General features: G+C 45.7%; 1 protein-coding gene and 1 long non-coding RNA gene across 4 annotated transcripts in view; one reads left to right on the forward strand and one right to left on the reverse strand.

Moving 5' to 3' along the window:
• DNAAF11 (dynein axonemal assembly factor 11) overlaps positions 1-2555 on the forward strand; it is a 51597-nt gene extending 49042 nt beyond the window's left edge. Inside the window, exons 11-12 of one of the 3 annotated variants that reach the window (XM_073330110.2) lie at positions 1728-1845; positions 2352-2555. In XM_073330110.2, the coding sequence (XP_073186211.1) occupies positions 1728-1845; positions 2352-2465 (232 nt within the window). In that variant the 3' untranslated portion in view covers positions 2466-2555. Of the gene's footprint in view, positions 1-1727; positions 2128-2351 lie in introns of those variants that run through there. The other 2 variants (XM_073330107.2, XM_078851421.1) reach the window with 2 other exon arrangements.
• LOC140906351 (uncharacterized) overlaps positions 141-26049 on the reverse strand; it is an 81983-nt gene continuing 56074 nt past the window's right edge. The window contains exon 4 of the long non-coding RNA XR_012157076.2: positions 141-429. This is a non-coding gene — a long non-coding RNA (uncharacterized LOC140906351). The remainder of the gene's footprint in view (positions 430-26049) is intronic.

The following is a 26049-nucleotide window of genomic DNA, read 5'->3' on the forward strand; positions in this document are numbered from 1 at the left end:
AAGCATCTGGACCTATTTGGTAAGAGGGCGTAATTCCTCGGCCACACTTCAGTTTCAAATTGTCAACTACCAAGCACTTACAGTGAAATACCATTATATGAATTACTCGAAATAGAACAACTTTATTGAGCAGCTGCCCAAGACATATCGCAAACAATTTAAGGTCATCAGCCAAGAAGGGCAGCTAGTAGCAAAGACAATGCCACAGTCTGTCCTCCACATGGCTGATACTGCAGCCAGATCCATCTCCACGGTAGTGGTGATGTGACATGCCTCTTGGCTCCAGCTGTCAGGTTGCCCAAAGGAGGTGCAGGCAACCGTCAAAGATCTTCTTCCCTTTGAGGACACTAAGCTCTTTGTGGAGAAAACTGCGGAGAAAACCCTTCACACTTTGAACGATTCTCAGGCCACTCGCCATTCGCTGGGCATCTACGGGACAAAAGAGAAAATTTAGTCTGCAGTCCCAGCATAAGCCCCGCATTTCCCAATATCCGGCTCAACAATACTACAAGCCACGGAGAAAGAAAACTAAATTCTCCAGATGTAAACCATCTGGCCAGCAATCCTTCTCATCCCAGCCTTCCACATCTAAACACCAGTTTTGACGTGTTGGTCGAAGTGCTGATAGACCACTCCCCACAACCACTACAACCGACCATCACTATCCACCCATTTGACCACTGTCTGGCATTGTTCTTCAGCACCTGGGAGCATATAACATCAGACCGATGGCTCCTAGAGATCATTTGCCATGGATAATCTATCCATTTTACCTCCCTGCATCCTCTACAACACCCTTCCCCGGCCCTCTTCAGGGAGCCTTCTCATGAGAGTTTACTATGTCAAGAGGTAGACTGTCTCCTCCAGTTAGAACCATAGAACCAGTACCTCAACATCTATAAAGCAAAGAGTTCTACTCTAATACCCAGGAAGGAGGAAGGCTGGAGACTCATATTAGACCTTAGCGCTCTCAACAAGTTTGTCAAAGCTTAGAAATTCAGGATGGTCACTTAGCAATGATCATTTCAGCGTTGGAACAGGGAGACTGGTTTTTGGCCCTCGACCTCCAGGACGCATATTTTCACATCTCAGTCTTATCGACTCTCAGACGATTTCTCAGATTCACCCTGGGACAAGATCACTACCAGTACAGGGCATTCCCCTTCAGGTTATCTTTGGCCCCGAGAGTATTTCCAAAGTTCTCTCAGTAGTGGCAACCGACTTATGCTCACAAGGGATCATGATTTTCCCTTACCTGGATGATTGCCTCAGCCCCCCAGAGGCAATACTGCTTGGGAGTCACCTACAGTGAAGCACCCATAGAGACACTACTCAAAGAAGAATCCCTGCCCCAAGTGGAGACAGTGCTATGTCAATGGGAAGGCTGCTCCCGTTGACAATAGCTACTACCTCTCAGGGAGGTGGTGTATCTATGCCAAGGAGAGAAACTCTCTCTTCAGCATAGATAGTGTCTTCACTAAGCACTACAGCAGTGCAGCTTCACCAGTGCACATGTGTTGCTGCAGCGCTGTAAGCATACACAAGCTCTGAGACTCCCTTTTGAATGAACAATCAATTCACAATAGTGACATTTCTTAATCCTCCTCAAAACTCCTGGTGACTTCTATGGGAATTGGGGAATTTGGGAAGCAGTCCCAAATTTCTGTTGCTACATGTGATGTTGAAATGAAGTTTTATTTATAACCATCTGATCTCCTTTGTTACAGGGAGCAAGTTGAGAAACTAGAAGTGGATCCCAGCAAATATTCATTCCCTGATGTGGCAAACATAATCCAAGAAAAGGAGCGAATTGGGCAAGGACCTATTAATCTGCAGCAACAAAAGGTTATAGACACTGAGAATAGTTGTGTTGACTTTGAAGATAACCAAGATGTTCCACCCTTAATATGAAATGTTACTGTAGGGTTCCATTGTTTGTTACCCATGTGACCCACAGATTACGTGAACAGTTTTCTTGACTCAAATTTTGCAGCAGCATCTTCTGACGTTACAAAATATTATTTCAGCTCTTACTGTAAACTGACTTTTGTTATACTTGTGCTTTATCTTGCTGCTGCCTTTTGTTATATTAGGAACAATATGCCTTTAATAAACTGTTTTCCAATTATTTATTTATATAGTGGTATGGCTCAAACACCCCGATCAGTATTGGGGTCCCATTGAATTTGGCACTGTACAAACCCACAGTCCAACTTCAGATGAGATGTCAAATGAGTGTGACAATCAGTGAGAAGAAAGAGGAGGGCAACAGTAATAAGATCATCATAGGCTGAGCCACAGGGTGCTTAGAAGTCCCCAAGTGTTCTTCCACTTTCTTCCTTCTTGTGCAGAGAAGCAGCAAAGAAAGTCCATCATTTGGCTATGAAGCATATAACCCTTCTGGATCTGGATCCAGGATCTGTTACTCAGCCATCAGCATGCAGAGGCACACCCAGCAAAGTTAAGTGAATGCTCTCCCAAGCCGCTCATTAACTGCATACAAGGAAACCCCAGCAAATCCCCCGCAGCCCCGGTCTTGCACCCCAGTGCGTCTTACCCTGCTCAAGACCTTCTTGATCAATGCAAGCTCATTAATTAGTTCGCCACTCCTTCAAAGGGTAGTGGACATGCACCAGCCTCTGTAATCTGAGCAGACCCCCTCTCCAAGCACTTTAATCTAAACCAGTTAGTTTGTCTAAACCTCAAAATAAGTTTATTAAACTAGAGAAAGATAGATTTTACATGATTATAAGTGGTAGGCATAAAGGTCAGAGTTGGTTACATATGAAATAAAGCAAACACTCATTCTAAATCCTAAACTTTATCAGGCTAAGCAAGATCTGAACCAACCAGTTTCTTTCACCCTACTGGACGTTGCAGACACTTTTCAGTTCAGTTTATACTAACTAGAAAGCATTCTAGTTAGGATCATCCCTTCACCCCAGTTCAAGGAGACTTCTGTTTGTCTTCCAAACTATCTTGCTTCCACGTGGGGAGGAGAGAGAGGCCCTGTGGTGATGTCACTGTCCCTCATTTATACTTTTCACCAGGTGCTGGAAAAATCCATGCTGTGTCAGACAGTACCCAGGGTATATGTGAGCTGCTGACCATCCTTCATTATGAATGGTAAATTTTTGCTTGTAGCTTTTGTCTACGTGAGGTTTGGCATGTAAGGTCTCTGTGTTCGCAGTTTCTTTGTCCTCTCTGAGGGGCTAGTCTTGGGCATTTCCTAGACTCACAACATGTTTCAATAACTGTGACATTCTATACCTGGGGGAATGTCCTGTAACCCCCATATTCCTCATTTTCATATAATCATGGTCTTACATATAAAGCATGCCTTGTAAGGTATCAAGGGAAAGGTTATGATCTGCTGAAAGTTATTTCTCTATCCATATATGTATATCATTAATGCATATGAAATTATGAGAATTGTGTTGTTTGGTTGTCACTAAAACATGCTGTAAGTTGGGGAATCAGCCAGATAGTAGCTCCCCAGAGGCAACAGAAAGTAACCAACACCCGGGCAGGGTGTCAAACAACTCATCAAAAACCATTGTCCAGCAAGGGAGCAATGACTCACCTGCATGAGGCCACACCAGAGGAATTGCTGAACCTGGCCTGGAGACTCAGCAATGTCCCCAGACATGCCTGGACTTGTGCTCCCCAAGCACAAGGGACTGAGGTTATAAAACAGAATACAATGGCCACATGCGGGGCCTTTCTCCTGCCTCCACCTATGCTGCAAGCAACAAAGACACTGAGAAGGGGACAAGACTCCAACAGAAGAGATTGGCTCAGGTTTAAGGGACAGACCTGTATATTAAGGACTGCAATATCCAGTGGGGTGAGAAAAATTGCTTAAGCTAGATATTGCCCAGTCTAACAGGGTTGAGAGTTTAGACTGCGTGCTTATATTTTATTTTATTTTAGTAACTAACTCTGACTTTTTGCCTATCACTTAATATCACTTAAAATCTATCTTTTGTAGTCAATAAATTTGTTTAACTGTTTATCTTTACCAGTGAGTTTGCCTAAAGTGTGTGGCAAATGTGCTCAGGTTAGCAAAGGCTGGAGTATATCCACTTTCCATTGATGAAGTGGTGAACCAATTAATAAATTTGCACTGCTCGTCTTGAGCAGTGTAAGACGGTATATTCCTGGGGAACAGTGCTGGGAGCTGGTCGGATTTGGCTTGTGCCTTTCCCCGTGTGATTCATGAGTGGCTCTGGGAGCATTCATGCAATCTAGCTGGGTGTGGGGCTCCATATGCTGTTGTGCTGAGTGATCACAGCGCCTGGAGGGGCTTGCTGCTGGTCACTAGCAAAGCATTGTGAGAGAGAGACAGCCCAGGCTGAACAGAGTTAAGGGGGCACAGAGGTCCCACAGTCCCAGGCTGCACCCCGGGGATCCTGTCACAGTAACAAACATAGAAAAATGTCATAACTTCATATGGTGATACATAAATTTCAACAGGTTCATCAAATCAGAACTTTTCAAATATACCTTACAAGGCATACTTTGTATAAAACATATCAAAATCATATAATGGTGGTGAATGTAGTTACAGGAGGTTACATGGGGTACAGTATGTCACAATAGTATGATGTGACTGCCTACAATGGCATATAACTGATCTGTGACTGCCAGCAGCAAATATCTCCAGTGGCGGGGGATGGAACTCTAGATGGGGAAGGCTCTGAGTTACCACAGAGAATTCTTTCACTGTTGTCTAGCTGGTGGGTCTTGGCCTCATACTCAGGACCCAACTGAGTGCCATATTTGGGGTCAGGAAGGAATTTTCCCCCAGGTCAGATTGGCAGAGACTCGCAGGGAGGGAGGTTCTCCTTCCTCTGCAGAATGGGGCACGGGTCATTTGCAGGTTTAAACTAGTGTAAATGGTAGACTCTCTGTAACTTGAAGTCTTTAATCATGATCTGAGGACTTCAGTAACTCAGCCAGAAGTTAGGGGTCTATTACAGGAGTAGGAGGGTGAGGTTCTGTGGCCTGCAACGTGCAGGAGATCAGACTAGATGATCGTGATGGTCCCTTCTGACAATAAAATCTGAATGTTTGAGAACAGTAACTCCACCAACACAACAAACAGCATTCCAGAGCTTGTGACATCAGTGGGGTTCCTGAGTCCTGTAAGAGAGCCACCTATTGTAATGATGGGAGGAGTCACTGCTGGGCAACGTGTCCCCAAAGATCTGGCAGTGTGGAAGGATGGGAAGAAATCAGCTAAATGCTTCCCCTACCCCCTGTTACTGCTATTCTCCCCTAGCTTCCCACAACTGCAGGATTCAAATAGGAGAAGGTGGAATTCTCCCCTGTGATTGGACTTGTGGAGGGAGTCAGGTTGGGGCAGCAGGAGTGAGTTGCTCCCACCCTGCCTTCCCGAAGTGTTCCAGTGACCATGGGATCCTGCAAATAGGTTTTTTCTTCAGCCAGTGGATTACACCCAATGGGTTGGAACAGGCTGCATTAAAAAAAATAATGCATTCTGGGAGATCATATCAGAATGAATCTAGCTGCTGAAACTTGGCAAGACCAATTTTGTCATTTAAGGTACATTTACATTTGTGTTCTGAATGTCTCTCTTGGCCTTTTAGTTAAGGCATTGATCACATATGCCTGTAGTACCAGGCATTTACCATTTTTAAAATGTGCAGGTGTCCTCTACTTTAAAAGCTCCAAAAAGAATATAAATTGAGGACAGAGACGGATCTATATAAGCTTGTCACTAATTATCTCATAAAATAAATAATGTTGCTATGTAAAAGAAACCCTAACGATTTGCTCCATATAAACTGGAACTTGCTTCCTCTTGCACTCAAATTGCTTCTTCTCCAAAGCAGTGCAAAAACAAATGAAAATGGCTCTTGGTCCTTTCAAAATGAGATACTGCGAGCAAATTAAACAAACTCAGAAGAAATCAAAGAAGGTTTGTCTTTAGATGCTGCTTTGATCTTTAAGACTGAAAATTAAAAGATTAGCTGCATTCACAACTGAACCATCAAAGAAATCCTTTAAATTGATATATATATTTCCTTAAAATAGCAACTAGGTTTGTATAGCTCCCCTAATACCATCAGCAATCAAAGTTAATTTCTTGATCCCATAGTTTGAAACAAAAGTTTTGCTTTGCGCTTCTGAATGTACAGCACATCCTTACCCAAAAGGATAGTAAACGATAAATTCACATTTGGCTTTCCAGTTCGCAGGAAAGCATCGATTTATTTTCATGGTGAATGGTGATAAAAAACTAGATTCTGCTCTCAGATTTGTGGATGCAGCTTTCATTGAAGTCAGTTTCTGTACATGGAATGCATGTTGGCAGCGTCTACTAAGTTCAATGTGAGCCTCTCAGCCAAGGGCAAAATTTGGCTTAGAATTATACCATATATACTTATATCAGCCTCACCTTTTAAGTAATGATTACTAGTCTAATCCGCAGGGACAAATGTTAATTAATGGCATTCTTATTAGATAACTGTAGTACTTTTTCCTCCCATGGAAACTCAGAAATTATAGGTTTCAGAGTAGCAGCGGTGTTACTGCTGCTGTTCATGCATCCGATGAAGTGAGCTGTAGCTCACGAAAGCTTATACTCAAATACATTTGTTAGTCTCTAAGGTGCCACAAGTACTCCTTTTCTTTTTTCAGGAATTATACTATCACAGTCACAACCATGACAGAAACAGAGGAGTTTTTAGCATATCATCTGGATATGTTTTGTTAAACCTCAACATCCTAATTTTAGCCACTGGGTACTGTATACATATCATTTTACTGAAGTTAAAGACAGCCATGTTTCATTACCTTTCATTATTTTCAGAGATTCTCACCAAAGCCACTCTTCCCTTCATAGTTAGTTATAGCTGTGCAACCCGCACAGTCATCAAAATAGTAGATGGACTCATGGTGGTATTATAACCTGATGACTCGTGAAATTCCACTGCATGCAGAAAACCCACTGATTTATGGTCAACCTTAACAAAGAGAGCTCCCCTGCCTCTTCACAGAGAAAATTCAAGAGCAAACCGACCCATTCACATGCCCTTTTTGTACTCGTACATACTTTTCTAGTAGCCCAGGATGTCAATAATGAACAAATGATGATCACAATTTTGATAGTATAAAGTCCTTGATCATCCAAAAAGCTCAGACGATGGAAAGTAAATGTTGCCTCTGTCTGTGCGTAGGCTCTGATTATAAATAAAAATGCATTCTAACCTCCATAAAGTGCTTTCCAGTTTTGCATAGACTATAGATAATTTATGGATAGATGGTCTTTCACAAATTGCTGTTTATCAACGAGAAACTGCGAGACTGTCCAGTCATCTTGGTTTGTGGGATGTAAATTGATATTTTTTCCTCCGTTATAGTTTGAAATGGATATAGGATGTAAGAAAAGGAGTTTCATAGTTGTGCTCTGTACGCTATTAGCTGAAAGGGAAATATAAGGATCACAAAGACATTGAGCCAAATTATTGGTGGTGTCAGTCCCTGGCCTATAACCAGCCTTGAATTTGCACACCGTATAATCTATTGCAATCTCCTTTAGGATTTTTCCATTTCAGCCCTTAATTGACTTGATTTTTTCCAGTCTTAGATTTGTGTTATGTAACCCCCTCAACCCTAAAATCTCCTTAATCTGCTCTAATCTAAAAAATTAAGGCATAAAAATGGTACTTTCTTGTTCAAGAATCCTCCTGTATCCTCTCTGTGCATTCAGAGTCATATCTCTGACTTTACTACCTAAAATAAGATTGTACTATATTTTACTCCAGGTTCTTCTCTAATGAGAGAGCTGGATTTTTCTGGCTCACACATCAAAACAGTTCATGTTGTAGAATCTCTATTGTTGATATGTGAACTGAAGAACAGTTTACTCTCAGATTCTAGGCTGAGTAGTATGCAGATGGCAGGGTCGTTCACCATTCAGTATGTAGAGTGTGGGTGGAGATGATGATCGATTGCCATACTGGAAATATAGATGACATACGATGGGTAAGGTAAGGCATGGTTTTTGTTCTATAAAGTGGGGTTATTCCATGGCCCTGGAATTTGCCATGAAAGCTACCTCTTGCTCCAGAACTGTGCAATAGAATCTTAGCTTTCATTAAAAAATAATAATAATTCTGTTGATGCATTACACAAAAAAATGTCTTGTTTGCTTTTCCAGAGCTATGTTGGTTCTGTGGGGCTGATAAGAATAGAAAGCAGAAAAGAATCTTATTTCCTAAACAAATTTGAAGTAAAGCTGCATATTAAGTGTTTCCTTTATTACAATTATATTGTAAAGTATTGTAGCAAATTGCCGGTATGATTATGATGGGTCCCGCGCTTCCTCTTCTTGGGAATGGTGGCGGGGGGGTTCAGGGTGCAGTTTCCTGCCCCTGAGCTAGGGTATTTACTGTCCCACTATTAATCCAGGGAAGGGTAGTGGAGAGGGAGGGACCCAGGCCCACCCTCTACTCTGGGTCCCAGCCCAGGGGCCCTAGGGATAGTGGTAAACCACTTGAACTAGCGCTTCCTTCCCCTGGGCTACTTCCCTCTCCTGCTCTTCAGCTTGTGGGGCTTCCTGCCCTCTCTCTCTCTGCACAAGCCGGGTGTTTCTTTACCTAGGGTCTTGGTCTTCTAGCCAGCCACAGCACTTCTCCAAACTGCACTCTGCTCCAACTCCTTCCCCTGGCTGATTGAAGCAGGGGGGTTTTTACCAGGTGACTAGCTTCAGGTGCTTTTAATTAATCTATAGAAACCTTTCTTCCCTCTACAGGGAATAAGGCTTCTCCTCATCCTGGGACTTATATATCTCTCCTCTACCACTCTCCTGCTGCCTTCTGGCCATGCTGTAGCACATTATATACTAAAATATCAATTGACCTATCAGAATTTTCTGTTGTCTGTAGTCTTAGAAGTTAGGTCATTGCATCACTGAATCTATTTTAAAACACAAGATGTCTGCTCATCTGTTTGTTTCTGACCTGGCTTTCCTCAGGAACAAGCCTGTCAATAGCAAACAAACTTTTTGTTGGTTAATGAATTGTAAAAAGACGCCTCAAGGTATCCAGACCATTCCTCTTTGTCGGAACACCCGCTGAAGACCATCTGTTCGCTTTCAAAGCTATGCCGGGTTTGAAGCTGTAATCTCACTTCTACATTCCTGTTTACCCAAAACTTTTCTATTGATGTTTTCAAAGAGCAGTGTTTAGTACGTCTAAGTTTTGGACAGACCCTTCCAGGTTCTTTTTCGTACATGCTGCTTTATCGATATCATGCTCTGCTCAGAGATCTGATGTCTAGTGTGTGTGAAGCAAGACACCAAAATAAACTCACCAAGATTGCTGTAATCCCAACTGAATCACAATGAGGGCCAAAGTCTGGCTTACCAACCAGAGGTGAGCAGGGGGAGGAGGTGGCAGTTGCAATGTAATGCTTGTGTGGTGGTGATCAGAAGTGTTTGGCCTGGACAGAGCAAATGCAGTCAGACTACTCTGGGGGCTGAGTGGAGCATGCTGAGCAGCAGAAGCATTTCACAGAACTGTGCAGCATGAGTTTGGCCACCAGCAGGTGCACAGGTGCATTGCCCCCGGGCCACCAATCTAATTAGCTGCCCCCCTTTGCAATGAGGAACACTGCTATGTGTATCAACTGGCCATAGATCCTCAAATTCAAGACCACTGTGTCTGTATTCTGGAGTCCTCCTGTGTGAGTGGGCTAGGAGTGGGGACTTGAGGAGAGCTGAATATCTGGGCCTTACAGAGAGTGGGTAGTTGGTTCACTAGTTAGGATGTAGAGGTTACTGTATCTTCCTCCTCTCAATCCTCCGAACACACACACACACACACGGCCAGTCATTATTTATCCATAAATGATTTGGAAGTAAATTGATTTCTTCCTGTATTGCATCATCTCATGTACGTTGGGCCTGATTATTTCCTCATTCTCACTAGCTGTACAGTGGTGGTTTAGTCGTATTTATCATTGTGTTGGGGACACTGGGGCATGGCCACTAGGTAACTCGAGGGGATGGAAGACCACGAGTGTCGATGAAGCCCCCTCGCACTAGGCTCAGGTGTCCTTGGCCCCCCCTCCCGCCTGGAGGCACACACAGCAGCTCTGCGTACTAGGCCGAAGTGTCCTTGGCCCCACCCGCCTGGAGGCACACACAGCAGTTATGTTGAGAATCTGCAACAATATGTTGCAGAGTCAGACTGCCTGAAACTAAACAAGACCGAACAGGGCAGATATGGAAGAACAATGCTGAATAAAGCAGCTTTATGTATAGTTTAACAAACGATACAGAGAACCAGGGAACTAGCTGGGAACTGGATTGGCTGGCTATATGGATACTTAGGGCAGCTTGCTATTGATTAAGTATGCTGGGAAAAAGGATGTATAAAAGCCTGTGTAACTTCCTGCTCTGTGTACAGGATTTGAGATTCAAATCTCCCTGTACCTTTTTGAAGCTTCAAATAAACTTTTCTGCTTCTCCACCCCGTTGTGATTATTGGATGTAGCACACCGGATAATGAACCAACTCAAGCTGTTGTTCAGCCTCTTGGCACTGGGTGCCGGCAACAGCTTTTGGTGTCCCTGGGTGGGCGGAGGCTGCAATTTAGCCTTGCCCGGACCCCTCCTGGAGGTCGAGGATTGCAGCGAGAACCGACGCCCAGCGCGCACCGGTGAGTTCATCGGGGGCCTTGGAGGAGACACGATTTGATCGACCCTGGAGGGCACAACAGTGCAACGCACTCATATAGTGGAGAAGCAGTTGTGGTGGACGACAGTGAAGAACTGGTCCCTTGCAGTTGTGGACGACGGTGAAGAACTGGTCCCTTGGATAAGGTAGGAATCTTTTGAAATCCGTATTGTATGCTCTGTTGGAACCTGGGGACACCCAGAGTTACCCTGTAGGTATGGGACAGGGACAGAGCTCAGGGGTTAGGGCACAGTGTACACCCCTAGAGTGCATTCTAGCAAACTGAAAGGTATTTGGTGTGGATCCGATGACTAAGAGCCAATTAAAACGATTCTGTACAGTTGACTGGCCTCAATATCAACTAGAGCACCAGGAGTGGTGGCCACCAGGAAGGTCAATTAATTACAAAACGATCCTTCAGTTACTCCTGTTCTGTCAGAGAACAAGGAAATGGAATGAACATATGTATGCGCATTTCTTTCTGACTTTATGTACTCGACCAGATATTTTACAGCACTGTAATTTGTCTCCGACTGGTTCGGTAGCAGCTAATGTTAGTCCCCAGACCCCCACCCCCACTGTAATGGCAGAGCCGGTGTCCCCTTCGGCCCCTACACCCACACCTTGTAAGTCCCCAATGGTTGGCCTATACCCCTTAATCACCGAAACTAAAGTCGCCCGGTCTGGATCGGACAGGCGTCCGGCCACGACTATGCAGGTTTATACTCATGTGCCCTTTAATCCTGTGGATTTGGCTGCTTTCAAAGCACAGGCAGGAGAGTTTTCCACCAACCCAAGCAGATTTATATCAGTCTTTGAGGGGTGCCTCAGTAGTCACAAGCCGGACTGGGATGATTGTAACGTCCTCCTGCGAACCCTATTGTCTGAGGTTGAAAGACAACAGGCTGTGTCCAAGGCAAGGGAGGAGGCACAGAGACGATACGACCGGGATCGTATTAATGCCCTGACCCGGATGCACAAGTCCCCTGAGCAGACCCCAGGTGGGATCCGAATGATCATGGGGATATGACCCGCCTTACCTCCTATAAGGAGTTGCTTTTGCATGGACTCCGTCACTCGGCTGTCTGACATAATAATTGGGCAAAGCCATATGAAGTAATGCAGGATTTAAAAGAAAGCCCAGGGGCCTTTCTACAGCATATTCGGGACACCATTCGACAGAACACTAATGCAGACCCCGATGACCAGGCAACTGAGTCAATTATTAAGGGAATTTTTACGAGCAGAGCAGCCCCTGATATTAAGAGAAAGTTACAAAAAAAAGAGGATTTAATGGGCATGACCATGGCACAAATCTTAGAGACTGCAAACCGAGCTTATAGTCTGAGAGAGACAGAGAAGGAGAGAAAGCAAGTGAGATTGATGGTAACAGCGGTACAGGCCGGCACTAAGAGAAGTGCCCGGGGAGGAAGGGGCCGTGGACGCGACCGTCCGGGTCCGCAGGAGAGGAATGGGTCGCAACCAGTGTGCCCTGTGTCAACAGGAGGGACACTGCAAAAATGAGTGCCCAAAGAGGAAAGAAAAGGGGGGTGCCCCTATGATGGCGATGGCGGAGCAGGAATAAGGGTGTCAGGGGAGATGGACCACCCTAACCCGGAACCCCGAGTAAAGATGCGGGTGGGAAGCTCAGAAATAGATTTTTTAGTGGACTCTGGAGCAGCCCGAACTGCCGTAAATCAGCCTCTTCAGTTGCCAGTAGCAGATTCCCTTTCTGTGGTGGGAGCCACAGGCAGGGACACCAAGTGCCCAGTGTATGCCTCAGCGGAATGCGCTTTGGGAGACAGGACTATATCCCACAAGCTGGTATACCTCCCTGAGTGCCCAACACCTCTGCTGGGACGGGATCTGCTTTGTCGCCTCGGTGCCACCCTGCATTTTACTGAGGATGAAATAACCCTTACCTTACCCCCTGAGAATGCATGAATCATGACCCTTGCAGTTGAACCCTCAGCCATGCAAGCCCCAGAATGGAGCCCATGGGAAGACCAGGTGTACCCCCTCGTGTGGGCATCAGGGATTCCAGGAAAGGCCACCCACCAGACCCCCATTACTATTCAGCTCATACCAGGGAAAGGCCCAGTGCAAGTAAAACAGTATCTAATCAAGAGGGAAGCCAGAGAAGGTTTACAGGAAACTATAGATTGATTCCTAATGTATGGTATTCTCCGGGAATGTCAGTCAGCCTGAAACACTCCCATTCTACCCATACAGAAGCCTGATGGCACGTATCGGCTGGTACAGGACCTAAGGGCAGTCAATGAACGGGTTAAGACTCTGCACCCTCTTGTCCCTAACCTGTATACCTTATTGGCTTCTATAGGGGGACAGTATACCCATTTTTCAGTCCTTGATCTGAAAGATTCTTTCTTTACCATCCCAGTTGCCACCCCGTCACAGGAGATCTTCTCCTTCGAGTGGGAGGACCGAAAAATGGTTAAAAGCAGCTTTGCTGGACAGTGTTGGCCCAGGGATTTAAAAACTCCCCCACCCTCTTTGGCCAGGCTCTGGCCAGGGACCTAGAGGAGTGGGATAATGAGGAGGCCCTCCTTCTGCAGTATGTAGATGATTTGTTAATTGCCACTGTGGGCCAAACCCCCTGCCTTAAAGCCACCGTGAGCCTCCTGAATTTTATTGGACTCCGGAGATATCGGGTAGCACGGAGTAAGGCTCAAATCGCCCTTCCAGAGGTACGGTACCTTGGGTTTCACATACGGCAAGGGGAGCATCAGCTTTCAAGCGAAAGAAAGGAAGCTATTTGTCAAGTTCCTATTCCAAGTAATCGTAAGCGGCTCAGGGCATTTCTGGGTATGGCAGGCTTTTGCAGGATCTGGATCCCAGAGTTTGGACTGTGGACTAAACCCCTGTACGACTGTGTAAAAGGAGCAGATCATGACCCCTTCTATTGGACCCCAGAGGCTGACAGGGCATTTAAAATCCTGAAAAGAAAATTGATGGAAGCCCCAGCTCTGGGCCTGCCGGATCTCTCTAAGCCGTTTCAGTTGTAAATGCATGAACGAAGGCGGGTGGCCCTAGGAGTGCTTACGCAGCTGTTAGGAGCATGGAGACGTCCCATGGCTTATTTTTCTAAGCAATTGGATCAGGTTGCAAAGGTTTGGCCAGCATGTTTACGGGCGGTCGCAGCTACTGCCCTAGTGCTTGAGGAAGCCAAGAAGCTAACATTGGGAGGGGTTATGCAAATCTATACTCCCCATATGGTCCGAGCCTTATTGGATGCAAAGGGAGGGCTTTGGCTCACCCAGGCTCGGATTGCTCGGTACCAGGCTAAGCTGTTAGAGAACTCTGAAGTCACCTTACAGCCTTGCCCCTCCCTTAACCCAGCCACTCTCTTGCCAGAAACAGAGGAACAGAAACATGACTGTTTAGAGATCATAGATGCCCAGTACTCCAGCCGTCCAGATTTAAAGGATGTACCCCTCCCAAATGCAGATTATGAGTGGTACACTGATGGTAGCAGTACTGTAATAGATGGGCAAAGGAGGGCGGGTTATGCTGTTGTGACCCTCCACGACACCGTGGAAGCTGAAGGTTTGCCTGCTGGGACCTCTGCCCAGCTTGCCGAACTAATAGCCCTGACCCATGCACTTGAACTGTCAAAAGGAAAGCGGGTCAACATTTTTACTGATTCAAAGTATGCTTTTGGTGTGCTGCATGCTCATGCTGGCCTATGGAAGCAAAGGGGAATGCTGACAGCCCCAGGCTCCCCAGTCAAGTACGGGCCCCAAATCCTCCGGCTCCTAGAAGCCGTACAACTCCCCTCGGAAGTGGCGGTGGTACACTGTAAAGCCCATCAAAGGGAGGATCAAGATGTGGCCAGAGGTAACGCCCGGGCAGATAGAGAGACTAAGCATGCTGCCACCCTGCCATCCCCTCAGACTGAGAACGCCCATATGCATGCCCTTATCCCATCAGTAGGGGAGCTTCCAACCCCTCAGTACTCTGGGGAGGAGAGACAGCTAACTGACAAACTTTGTCTCCGGGAAAAGGAGGGATGGCTCCATTCCCCAGAAGGGAAGGTCCTCCTACCAAAGGGCCTGATCCGGCCAGTGCTGCAGAAACTACATCAAACCACTCATGCTGGCAGGGAAGCACTTATCCAACTAATGGGAAAATACTTTATCACTTCCGGACTCCGACCCCTGGCTGCCCAGGTACAAGCGGACTGCTTAGTCTGTCAAAAGAATAACCCCGACCGGGACATCCTGTGCCACCAGCTGCCCTAGAACCCACTCCGGGCCCCGGACAAGTGTGGCAAATAGACTTTACTGAGTTTCCCAGGACCCAAGGGTTCAAATATCTCCTTGTTATAGTGGATCGGTTCAGCGGATGGCCAGAAGCCTTCCCATGCCGTAACTGCACTGCCAGAACAGTGGCCCTCAAGTTTGTTAACGAGATCATTCCTCGCTTTGGACTCCCCCTGTGGATGGAATCTGACAGTGGGACACATTTCACGTCAAAAATCATTCAAAGCATCTCACATACCTTACAGATCCCCTGGAAACTCCATACACCCTGGAGACCGCAAGCCAGTGGGGTAGTGGAGCATACCAATCAGACCCTTAAACGGCATCTCTCAAAAGTGTGCCAAGAAGCCTCACTGCGATGGCCTGATGCTTTGCCCCTCATCCTACTCCGTATCCGCGTTCTCCCAAAGGGTAGATTAGGGCTCAGTCCCTTTGAAATTATGTTTGGAAGGGCATAGCCTATGAATGGCACCCAAGTTCTGTCAGGGGAATGGGAGTTGGGTAATGGTTTTTTGTCACAGTATATGTGTTCCCTGTCTGCTGTTCTCTTGTCTCTTCACAGGTATACCAAGGATTCCCAGCCTCTCCCCTTGGACACTCCCATCCACTCCTTACAGCCCGGTGACTCTGTGCTTGTTCATACCTGGAAAGACGAGCCTCTCCAGGAAAAGTGGAAAGGACCCTATACCATCATGCTGATCTCCCACACAGCGGCAAAGATCGAGGGACACAAGAACTGGATCCATCACTCTTGTCTGAAGGCAGTACCCGCCCCCTCGTCAGCAGGACAGTGGACCATCCAACCTGCTGACTCCTCATCTAGTGACGATCTTGGGCTAACGCTACTGTTTAAAAGACACAAATAGCGGGCACCTTAATGCTAAAATTGGCCAACCCAGGTACTGGAGGCCCTGGGTTGGGAAGACTCTGGTGATAATTAATTGGGTAACATTGTTATTCTCTGTATTGTTATTTCCAAACAGTGCATATCGGGAGCATAACTCCTTTGTTTCGCTTGCACACCATGTTGTTACTTTAACAAACCAGACTGATTGCTGGGTATGTGCTCCAACTCCACTGTCCCCCAAAACGGGAATGCCCCTTGACATGCTGCCCTTGACCCTAGCAGAATTAGCCGCAACCAAAGAGCAGGAAAGAACGGACTCGCCGTTCTGGAATAAGACCTCTTTACAGCAAGCCACCTATCAGGACCAGGAGTATTCAGTTGCAGTACTCACTGAGGGAGTGTTATGTTTTACCCGAAACCAATCTGATCACTATGGGCGTCCTGTGGGAAAAAGCTCCTGTGTTATTACACAGTGGGCTGATGGGTATTGGATAAAGACCAACAGGGGAGGCCAACAGTGTGGGTGTAATGGTTCCTCCCCTTTTAGGGAAACTCTTACAAATACTCTTACCACAAAGGAAGGGTTTGGAAATATAACTTGCCGTCCAGTTAATATCTCCAATGTAGCAAGCCAATGGTGGGTTTGTAGTGGTCCCTATGGCGAGTGTAATTTGAACGGCACCCTTAGAAACGCCCCCCACTTGTACCCAATCAGGAGGATGGGATGCCCCCTTAGGGGCATATGAACTGTTTGGAAAAGCAGCCAAAGCAGCCTTAAATATCCCAGGAATCCCCTTAAGAAACAGTCCTTACTGGGCCCGACAGGGTCACTATTTTGTATGTGTCCGAAAGGCTTACAAGGTGCTGCCAGCCAACTGGACAGGTAGCTGTTATATAGCTCATGGAGTTCCTCATCTGTCAATAACTGCCACACTGCCCAAAGGAAAGATTAGAAATGCCCGAGACACCTCTGTTGAGTCACGAGAAAAGACCCTGCGGCGACTGACTACAGCATTGGAGAGCAATATGAAGAATTCCCTCACAACCAAGAAGCTTGTAGGGTGCTCTGTACTGGGAATAGCACCACTGGTTTCCGGGCCAGCCATGGCATGCATAGGCCGCTATACTGTAAGGCTGCAAATGGTACTTGAGAAAGTGGCCTTAAAGTTAGAGGACTTGGTTAGTAATTTAGGGTCGGCAGTGGAGACAACATGACAGGCACGGAAGGCACACAGGCTTAGCAAAAGAATTTCTTAACAACAGTCACTTTACTCCTACAGCACTCAAGAGTGACAGACCTTTGAAAAATAACAAAAGTCCTGAGACACCCCCTCCCCCACTCTGAGCTCATCCCTTTTGCGAGTCTGTGGTCCATCAGCGTTTCAGGCTGGGCACATTCCCTCCTGCCCTTGCTCTTTCCAGCATTCCCTGCTTACATGGGGCAATGGTGATCCCCTGCACTGAGCAGAGCCCCACTTTGAAATAAAGCCTCCCTCTCTGTGTCATGTGCTCACCCTGAGAAACTTCATACCTACCAGTAATACTTGCCCTGCCCTTGGGGTCCCTGTGTAGAAGGACCATTGCTCCAAGGGAGTGGGCCAGTAGTAGAGAGTCATTCAAAGCCGATAGCCCCAGATTATTCTTAATAATGGTCCTTCAACGAAATAATAAAAACTCTTTTCCCAGGTGGGGCAGCCGTCTGGCCTGCAGGACAATCAGCTGCCCTTGGGCCAAGCTAGACTTGTGGAGTCATGGTGCCAACATTTCCATATGCAGCATCATATAGAGGCCATCATGATACAGACAGATCCCACTCTGTCGCTGATCATTTCCCTTCTGTGTGGGAATAGCTATACTAGTATAAAGCACCTTAAGTCCAATATAACTGACTCCACGCTAGGGGGGGCTTGTACTGTTTTACCAATATAGTTTAATTTTCTAATATAGACAAGGCCTTAGTGTATGGAAAAACATGTTATTGTTATACTGTACACATTCTAGGAAGGGAAAGCTCCAGGATTTTGAGTTGTCAGTGTTGGAAGCTTCCTTTAAAAAGTAAAAGTCCTTGTAGAACATTTGGTTAGAAAAAGCTGAACTCTGCCTATGGTTTGACCCTCTGTTTAATTGCTCCTCTAGCTAACATTGTGTGATACCACCTACAGTATAATTACAGTGACCGTAAATTGGTCTTGGCACCTCCAGTGTTGCAACCATGCAAAGTCAGTCATCTGACTCTTTAATTAAGGTTTTCACTAAGATTGGTAAGAACTTTCTAATATTCCTCCTCATTTCAGAGAAAATGTATCAGATCTAAAAACTTTTACAGGGGAAAAGATCTAGGAGTGTTTTACACAACCATCCATTCTGCACACTCAGAAACAAACCAATAGGTTAACCAGGAAATAATAACAACCAAGTTTTCCAGATTTGTACCCTGAGCTTCATTCTACAATGGGAAATACTTTAAATGCATGACAATACCAGTTCATTTTATTCAACTATGCATTTCACTCTGGTTCCCATGACTCTGAGGCCATATTTTCAAAGGTATTTAGGCACCTAACACTGCAGATAGAGGTACAGTGGGATTTTCAAAAGATCTATGGGTGCAAGCCATGAAGCAACTTAGGTGCTTCAGTCTCTTAAGTCACATGTGGGGCCCAATCCCCCACCCCCTCTCTGTCAGAGCGGGAGAAAAGATTTGAAGAGGGGGTCTCCCACCTCTCAGGACTGGCAGTATTTATCCATAGTGGAACAGTCATGGTGCCAGAGAGAGAGAGAGAGTGTGAGAATGACTCTGTAGCCTGGTGGTTCATGCACCCTCCAGAAACGTGGGAGACACCTTGTTCAGATCCTTTCTCCTCCTCTGACAGAAAGGGGAGGAATTAAACCTGGGTCTCCCGTATCCCAGATGAGTGCTCTAACTACTGGGCTAGAAGTTATAAGGCCAGTAGCACCACCATCTCCTCTGGCCTTTTTGTTTGGAGCGAGGCAGGTGCCAAAGTCATTCCCACAACAAGTGGTTTAGGCACCTAAGCCATCTGCTTTCTTTTCATGTATTGCTAGAAGAAAAAGGCCCCTCCCTGCAGCCCAGGCTTAGGCACCTATCTCCTAGAGAGGGGTGGGGCTTAGCACACACCCCTCTGGTCAGCATCTCCCATTGGCTAGCTGAGGCAGGTCCCCACCTAGCGTGCTAGCTTCTGAGGAGCCTATTTCTCCACATTCAGTGTATAGGGAGTGTAAGTGCCTGACTCAGGCTTTGTGGCTCAGACTGTTGTTTCTGTGGTTGTCTAGACGCCTAAGAGTTTGGGGCTGTGACGTGCAGCTTTGCAATGTCCAAGTCCCTTTGTGGATCCCATCCAAGGTGCTTAACTCCCAATGGACACCTATCTACATCTTTAGGTGCCTAAATACTTTTATATCTGCCCCCTTGTCTTTAGTAAAAAGTTGTACTGGTTTAACTAAAATTTATTTTAACTCAGTCTTGTTAACTGCCTAATCTACACACACATCCGTTTAAACTTTGTGTATACAATGTAAGAACATATGAACAGCCATACTGAATCAGACCAAAGGTCCATCTAGCCCAGTATCCTGTCATCCAACAGTGGCCAATGCCAGGGGCCCCAGAGAGAATGAACAGAACAGTTAATAATCAAGTGATCCATCCCGTCGCCCATTCTCAGCTTAATCTGCTACTTTACAAATGAAGCTAAATTGGTATAGGCAAGTTTTTAGCTGTTTTAAATCTGTCTACATTAGGAGATCATAAGAATGGTCATACTAGTTCTGATCAATGGTCCATCGAGCCCAGTATGCTGTTTTCTGACAGTGGACTGTGCCAGACGCTTCAGAGGGAATGAACTGAACAGGGCAATTTTGAGTGATTCATTCCCTTTGTCCAGTCTCAGCTTCTGGAAGTTGGTGGTTTACGGACACCTAGAGCATGGAGTTGCATCACTGACCATCTTGGCTAATAACCGTTGATGGACCTATCCTGCATGCACTTATCTAATTCTTTTTTGATCCCACTTATTTTTTGGCCTCTACAATATCCCATGGCAACAAGTTCCACAGTTTGACCATGTGTTGTGTGAAGAAATACATCCTTATGTTTGTTTTAAACCTGCTGTCTATTAATTTCATCAGGTGTCCTCTAGTTCTTGTGTTATATGAAGGATGTATATTATACTTCTCTATTCACTTTCTCCACACCACTCATGATTTTATAGACCTCTATCATACCCACTGTGATCTCTTGTCTAAGATACACAGTCCCCATCTTTTTAATTTCTCCTCACATGAAAGCTGTTCTATGCCCCTAATCATTTTTGTTGCCCTTCTCTGTCCCTTTTTCAATTCTAATATGTCTTGCATGCGTATTCAAGGTGTGGGTGTCCCATGGATTTATATAATGGCTTTTTGATGTTTTCTGTCTCATTATCTCTCTCTTTTCTCATGGTTCCAAACATTCTGTTCACTTTTTTGACTGCCACTTCACATTGAGCAGATGATTTCAGAGAACTATCCACAGTGACTCTAAGATCTTTATTGAGTGGCAAAAGCTAATGTAGACCCCTTCATTTTGTATGTACACTTGGGATTATTTTTTCCAATGTGCATTACTTTGCACTTAACATTGAATTTCATCTGCCATTTTGTTGCGGTCACTCAGTTTAGCAAGATCCCTTTGTAACTCTTCACAGTCAGCTTTGGACTTAACTACCTTGAGTAATTTTTTATCCTCTGAAAACTTTGCCACCTCACAGTTTACCCCTTTTTCTAGATCATTTATGAATATATTGAACAGCACTGGGCCCAGTATAGGTCTGTGGGGGATGCTGTTATTTACCTCTTTCCATTGTGAAAATTGACCATTTATTCCTACCGCTTGTTTCCTATCTTTTAACCAGTTGCTGATCCATAAGAGCACCTTTTCTCTTATATTATGATTGCTTATTTTGCTTAAGAACCTTTAGCCTTGTCAGAGGCTTTCTGAAAGTCCAAGTACACTATATCAACTGGATCCCCCTTGTCCACATACTTGTTGACCCTCTCACAGAATTCTAACAGATTGGTGAGGCATGATTTCCCTTTACAAAATCCGTGTTGACTCTTCCCCAACAAATTATGTTCATCTATGTGTCTGACAATTTTATTCTTTACTACAGCTTGCCCGGTACTGTTTTAGTTAGATTAAACTGGTGCAATTTTCCAGTATAGCCAGTGCAAGAGACAGGATTTGAATGCTCCTGAAGTGCTAGAGAGGTGTGAAAGGCTCCTGAATATAGTTAATTTCTTTCTTGTAGATGTGACTCTAATACTGGATTACTACCTGCTAACTGCATTCAAGTGACTGCTGTGCTGTGGAGGGTAATATCTCAGACTTTATCAGCTCTGATGAGGTGCTATTACCACCTCTATGACATGAAAGGCAAATTCTCCTTCCTTATCAGTGTTTGACAGTGGATGCTTACCAAAACCCAGATTATGCTATCAGAATGAATGAGAATTAATTGAAAAAGTTTAATGACTAATGGAATCTCATCATGTAGGAGTTATTTAATTGAATAGTTACCAGTGGTAGCAGAGGAAAATGTAGTACTATTGTTGTGGTTATTCATTTGAGTGGTTTTCTCTGGCTTGAGTCCACTGTGGTGCTTTGTACAATGGGGTTTACAAACCACACACTGCCTAAGAAAGGGTTAACAAATGGCTACAGGATCAGTCTGCCCCTCCCTGCTACATCTGCAGTAGGTGGCAAGCTTGGAGGGTGGAGTTAAAAGAGGGAGAGCACAAGTCAGTTGGGGGCTGGCCGGGAAGGAGATTTGATCTCTAGGGCTCACTCTGAGAGAAAGGTCTGACTAGGCTAGCTTGAGGCCTGCTGATGGCTAGAGCCTCCCAGAGGGAAGGTAGGCCCGATGTGGGACTATTGTCTGCTTTGTCACCAGTGACCTACCTGCTGGTGCTAAGTAAGTCTGCTCGATAGGTAGTGTCCTCCCTGAAGGGGGTGACAACTGAATAAAAGATCTGTTTCCTTATGTAAGCAGAGTCAGGATGAGCTCCACCCTGACATCCGGTGGTGAGTTGTGGCAAGTTGTGGAAAAGAACTTCAAGGGCTCATCTCATTTGCATAGGCACACCCACCCCGCCTAGCATGAGCCCATAGCTGCCCAAATGGTCACTTTGGCTGCTGTGGGATCCCCAGTTTCTCTGTTATTGGGGCAGGAAGAATAAATTGTTATTATCATGATTATGTGAATCAAGGATAGTGGAACTGTACTTGGCCTTTTGTTACGATGGAGGGACTCGCCATCAACTAAGAAGCACTCGCTAGGAAAGGGACATGGGTTCCAAAATGCAGTTAATTGAGAAAGGTTGGGGATAGGTATTAATACCTGGTAATATGGGCCCCACATGCTAATTGTATCCCCCCCTCTCACTGTAGGATGGTAGAGCTAGTTTTGATTCTATTAAGAATCTAGTTACAGGCTGCTGAGCTGAATTCACTTTGGGCCAATAGTGTACTAGCACTGAGGTTCCCCTACTATAAGCTGTAGATCACAAAAGAGCTAAAATTACTAAGAGCTGAAATCACTGAGTGTTGTGTTAAGTCGTGGGGGAGCCTGAAAATATATTGTGGAGCACTTTGTGGAACAGCTGGAGTGGCTCATGGGATGGCTGGTAGAGTGGAGCGGAGCCTCATAGAGAGGTGGGGCAATTGGCTTCAGACCATGTAAGGTATCCCTTAACCCTCCCACCTCTGCCCAGGTTGGGAGGTAAAACTCTGCAGATAAATTTTTGAACTCTGGGGCTGCACTGACCAGGGACAGAGACTTTTGCGTTGTTGGACTTTTGGGACTTTGGGGGACTTTTGGGTTGCTGGACTCAAGAACCAAAGGGAAAGGACACGGCCCATTTTGCTTGGGATGGGTTTTTGCTCATGGGTTGTGTTATGAATCCTGTTGGTGGTGTTCCTCCAACATAATGCCACATTGTTTATCTCTGTTATTAAAAGGCTTTTGCTACACTCAGACTCTGTGCTTGCCAGAGGGGAAGTACTTCCTCTTATAGGCACCCAGTGGGGGTGGTATATATTTGTCTCAGGTCACTGGGTGGGGGCTCAAGCCAGTTTTGCATTGTGTTATTGGAATGGAAACCCTAGATACTGAATCCGGCCCTTGTTGCCAACTCTGATGGGCAGAAAGGTTACACTTATAACTGATGGGGACCTGGCAGTAGTTTGTCCTGAGCTCAGAAGTGACCTGGACATACCTGGCTGTTGAATAACTTAGATTGCCTGTTCTTTTAGTTAGACACAAGCTTTTCCTCCTCCCCAAAGCGTGTGCATCTATTCCAGGCTGTTGGGTGATACTGGGATTCTAGAATGGCTGTAGATACCAGCCACATTAATCAGGTTGGAAATCAAGTGGAAGGAAGTTGGAAAGAGAAAACAGTATTCAGTGTGATTATAATATCTAATGTTTTGTGAATTGCCAAGGTTAGAATTAACTGTTATATGCCATTGGAAAATGAGGATTTCTGCCTTCATATGGCATAGAGCATTTGTTTCTATCACTGGTGGTATCAGACCTAAAATTTGTCATTGGTTACTTTGATCATGGGGAAAAAGAACACAATTGTTACTGGATGGGTCAGGAGTCCAGTCTCTCCACTTTCTAAATAAACATTTTATGCAGCATCAGTTGTCTGTGGTCTTTTGCCAGGAAGACCTGTTCAGGTTTAGGGGGAGTAGGCCATCTTTCCCCACCCCCTATTCTCCAGCAGCAGCTGCGAATCAGCCAGACGCTGGCTAACAGAGCCCACACCTTCCTTGCAGGTCTTAGACAGAGCTCTCAGTGACAAAGGTCAACAGCTGAGGAATTGACTTCAGCCAAAGATTGGGCTGAGCCTGAGTGTAACGACCTTCCGAACATTGTGTCTTTGGGTAGGTGTTTTCATAACAATTAGGCCTCACTCCTTTGAGAGTAGGACCTTTAGTAACTGTTAGCCTGGCTTTTCTCAGAGCAGGATTTTGCCAGTTAAATGTCCTGTGGGTGGGTGGAAGGAGAGAGGAACTGCATGGATTTCATGGATTTGTTGTAAGTAGTAATATCTGTAGAGAGGCTATGAGATTGAGTGCATAGGGCACAAAAGTGAATGCAATGAATGCACTACAAGGTGGGTAGAAAGCTGGCTGGATTGTCGGGCTCAACGGGTAGTGATCAATGGCTCCATATCTAGTTGGCAGCCGGTATCAAGTGGAGTACCCCAAGGGTCGGTCCTGGGGCCGGTTTTGTTCAATATCTTCATAAATGATCTGGAGGATGGTGTGGATTGCACTCTCAGCAAATTTGCGGATGATACTAAACTGGGAGGAGTGGTAAATACGCTGGAGGGGAGGGATAGGATACAGAAAGACCTAGACAAATTGGAGGATTGGGCCAAAAGAAATCTGATGAGGTTCAATAAGGACAAGTGCAGAGTCCTGCACTTAGGATGGAAGAACCCAATGCACAGCTACAGACTAGGGACCGAATGGCTAGGCAGCAGTTCTGCGGAAAAGGACCTAGGGGTGACAGTGGACGAGAAGCTGGATATGAGTCAGCAGTGTGCCCTTGTTGCCAAGAAGGCCAATGGCATTTTGGGATGTATAAGTAGGGGCATAGCGAGCAGATCGAGGGACGTGATCGTTCCCCTCTATTCGACATTGGTGAGGCCTCATCTGGAGTACTGTGTCCAGTTTTGGGCCCCACACTTCAAGAAGGATGTGGATAAATTGGAGAGAGTCCAGCGAAGGGCAACAAAAATGATTAGGGGACTGGAACACATGAGTTATGAGGAGAGGCTGAGGGAGCTGGGATTGTTTAGTCTGCAGAAGAGAAGAATGAGGGGGGATTTGATAGCTGCTTTCAACTACCTGAAAGGGGGTTCCAAAGAGGATGGCTCTAGACTGTTCTCAATGGTAGCAGATGACAGAACGAGGAGTAATGGTCTCAAGTTGCAGTGGGGGAGGTTTAGATTGGATATTAGGAAAAACTTTTTCACTAAGAGGGTGGTGAAACACTGGAATGCGTTACCTAGGGAGGTGGTAGAATCTCCTTCCTTAGAGGTTTTAAAGGTCAGGCTTGACAAAGCCCTGGCTGGGATGATTTAACTGGGAATTGGTCCTGATTTGAGCAGGGGGTTGGACTAGATGACCTTCTGGGGTCCCTTCCAACCCTGATATTCTATGATTCTATGAAAGTGGGAGCCAGAAGATCTGAGTTCTATTCTTGTCTCTGCCATTAATTATGGACATTATTATGACAGAGCCCCAGATACTATAGTAATGGCTGCTTTAGAAATGTATACATATTTATTGATACTGCTACACTCCGAGGAGAAAGGATTTAAATATCTAGTGTAGGATTTACCCAGTATCAGGTGATAGTAAAGGCTTGTTCATTTACTTCCCAACATATGGCTATGTGCTATTGGTTCTGCATGTCCAGTCATATTTCTAGCTGTCGGTTTCCCTACAACGTTGGTGTTCCTGTGTCATGGTTGTACCTTTCCACCTCCTCAGGGCTGATTTTAGACTCATTGTAACTGCAGAAAATTAATTCCATTAACTTCTGTCAAAGGAGGGAAATAGATGAGTAAACAGCTCTGTAGCAAAGCGAGACTGTAGCAAAGCGGTGCCTCTTGCTGGTCGTTTTGGGAGTTAGCTCAACTCTAAATACAGAGCGCCCTCTGCTGGCTGCTGTCTCACCTGCCTTAAGGCCCCCGGGTCCCTCCCAGACCCCAGTGCCCCTTTACCTCAGGGTTCTGCCCCAGTAGTACCCCCACTCTCTGGGTCTCCCCATCTAGGGGAACCCCCCATCCTTTATCCCCACTTTGCCTCAGTGGCTATTGCCCTCATCATATAGCCCTCACTCACTGGGCCAGTCATCATTGGCAAGGGGTTAGGACCTGCTTCCTCAGCCTATTCCCAGGCTACACCTCTGTAGCCCCAGTACCTTTCCTGGCCTTTAGCAAGGCCTGCAGCCTAGGGGTTTACCAGGCTGGAGCTCCCCAGCACTGCTGTGTACTGCTTCAGGTACCTTATTACCAAGCAGCTAGCCTTCCCACTCTAGAGCTAGAACAAACCTCCTCTGTCTCCTGACCTACAGCCCTTTTATCAGGGCCAGCTGGGCCCTAACTGAGCTAGCCACACCTGTGGCTGCTTC

Source organism: Lepidochelys kempii, chromosome 2, assembly GCF_965140285.1.
Source record: "Lepidochelys kempii isolate rLepKem1 chromosome 2, rLepKem1.hap1, whole genome shotgun sequence".
Lineage (NCBI taxonomy): Eukaryota > Metazoa > Chordata > Testudines > Cheloniidae > Lepidochelys > Lepidochelys kempii.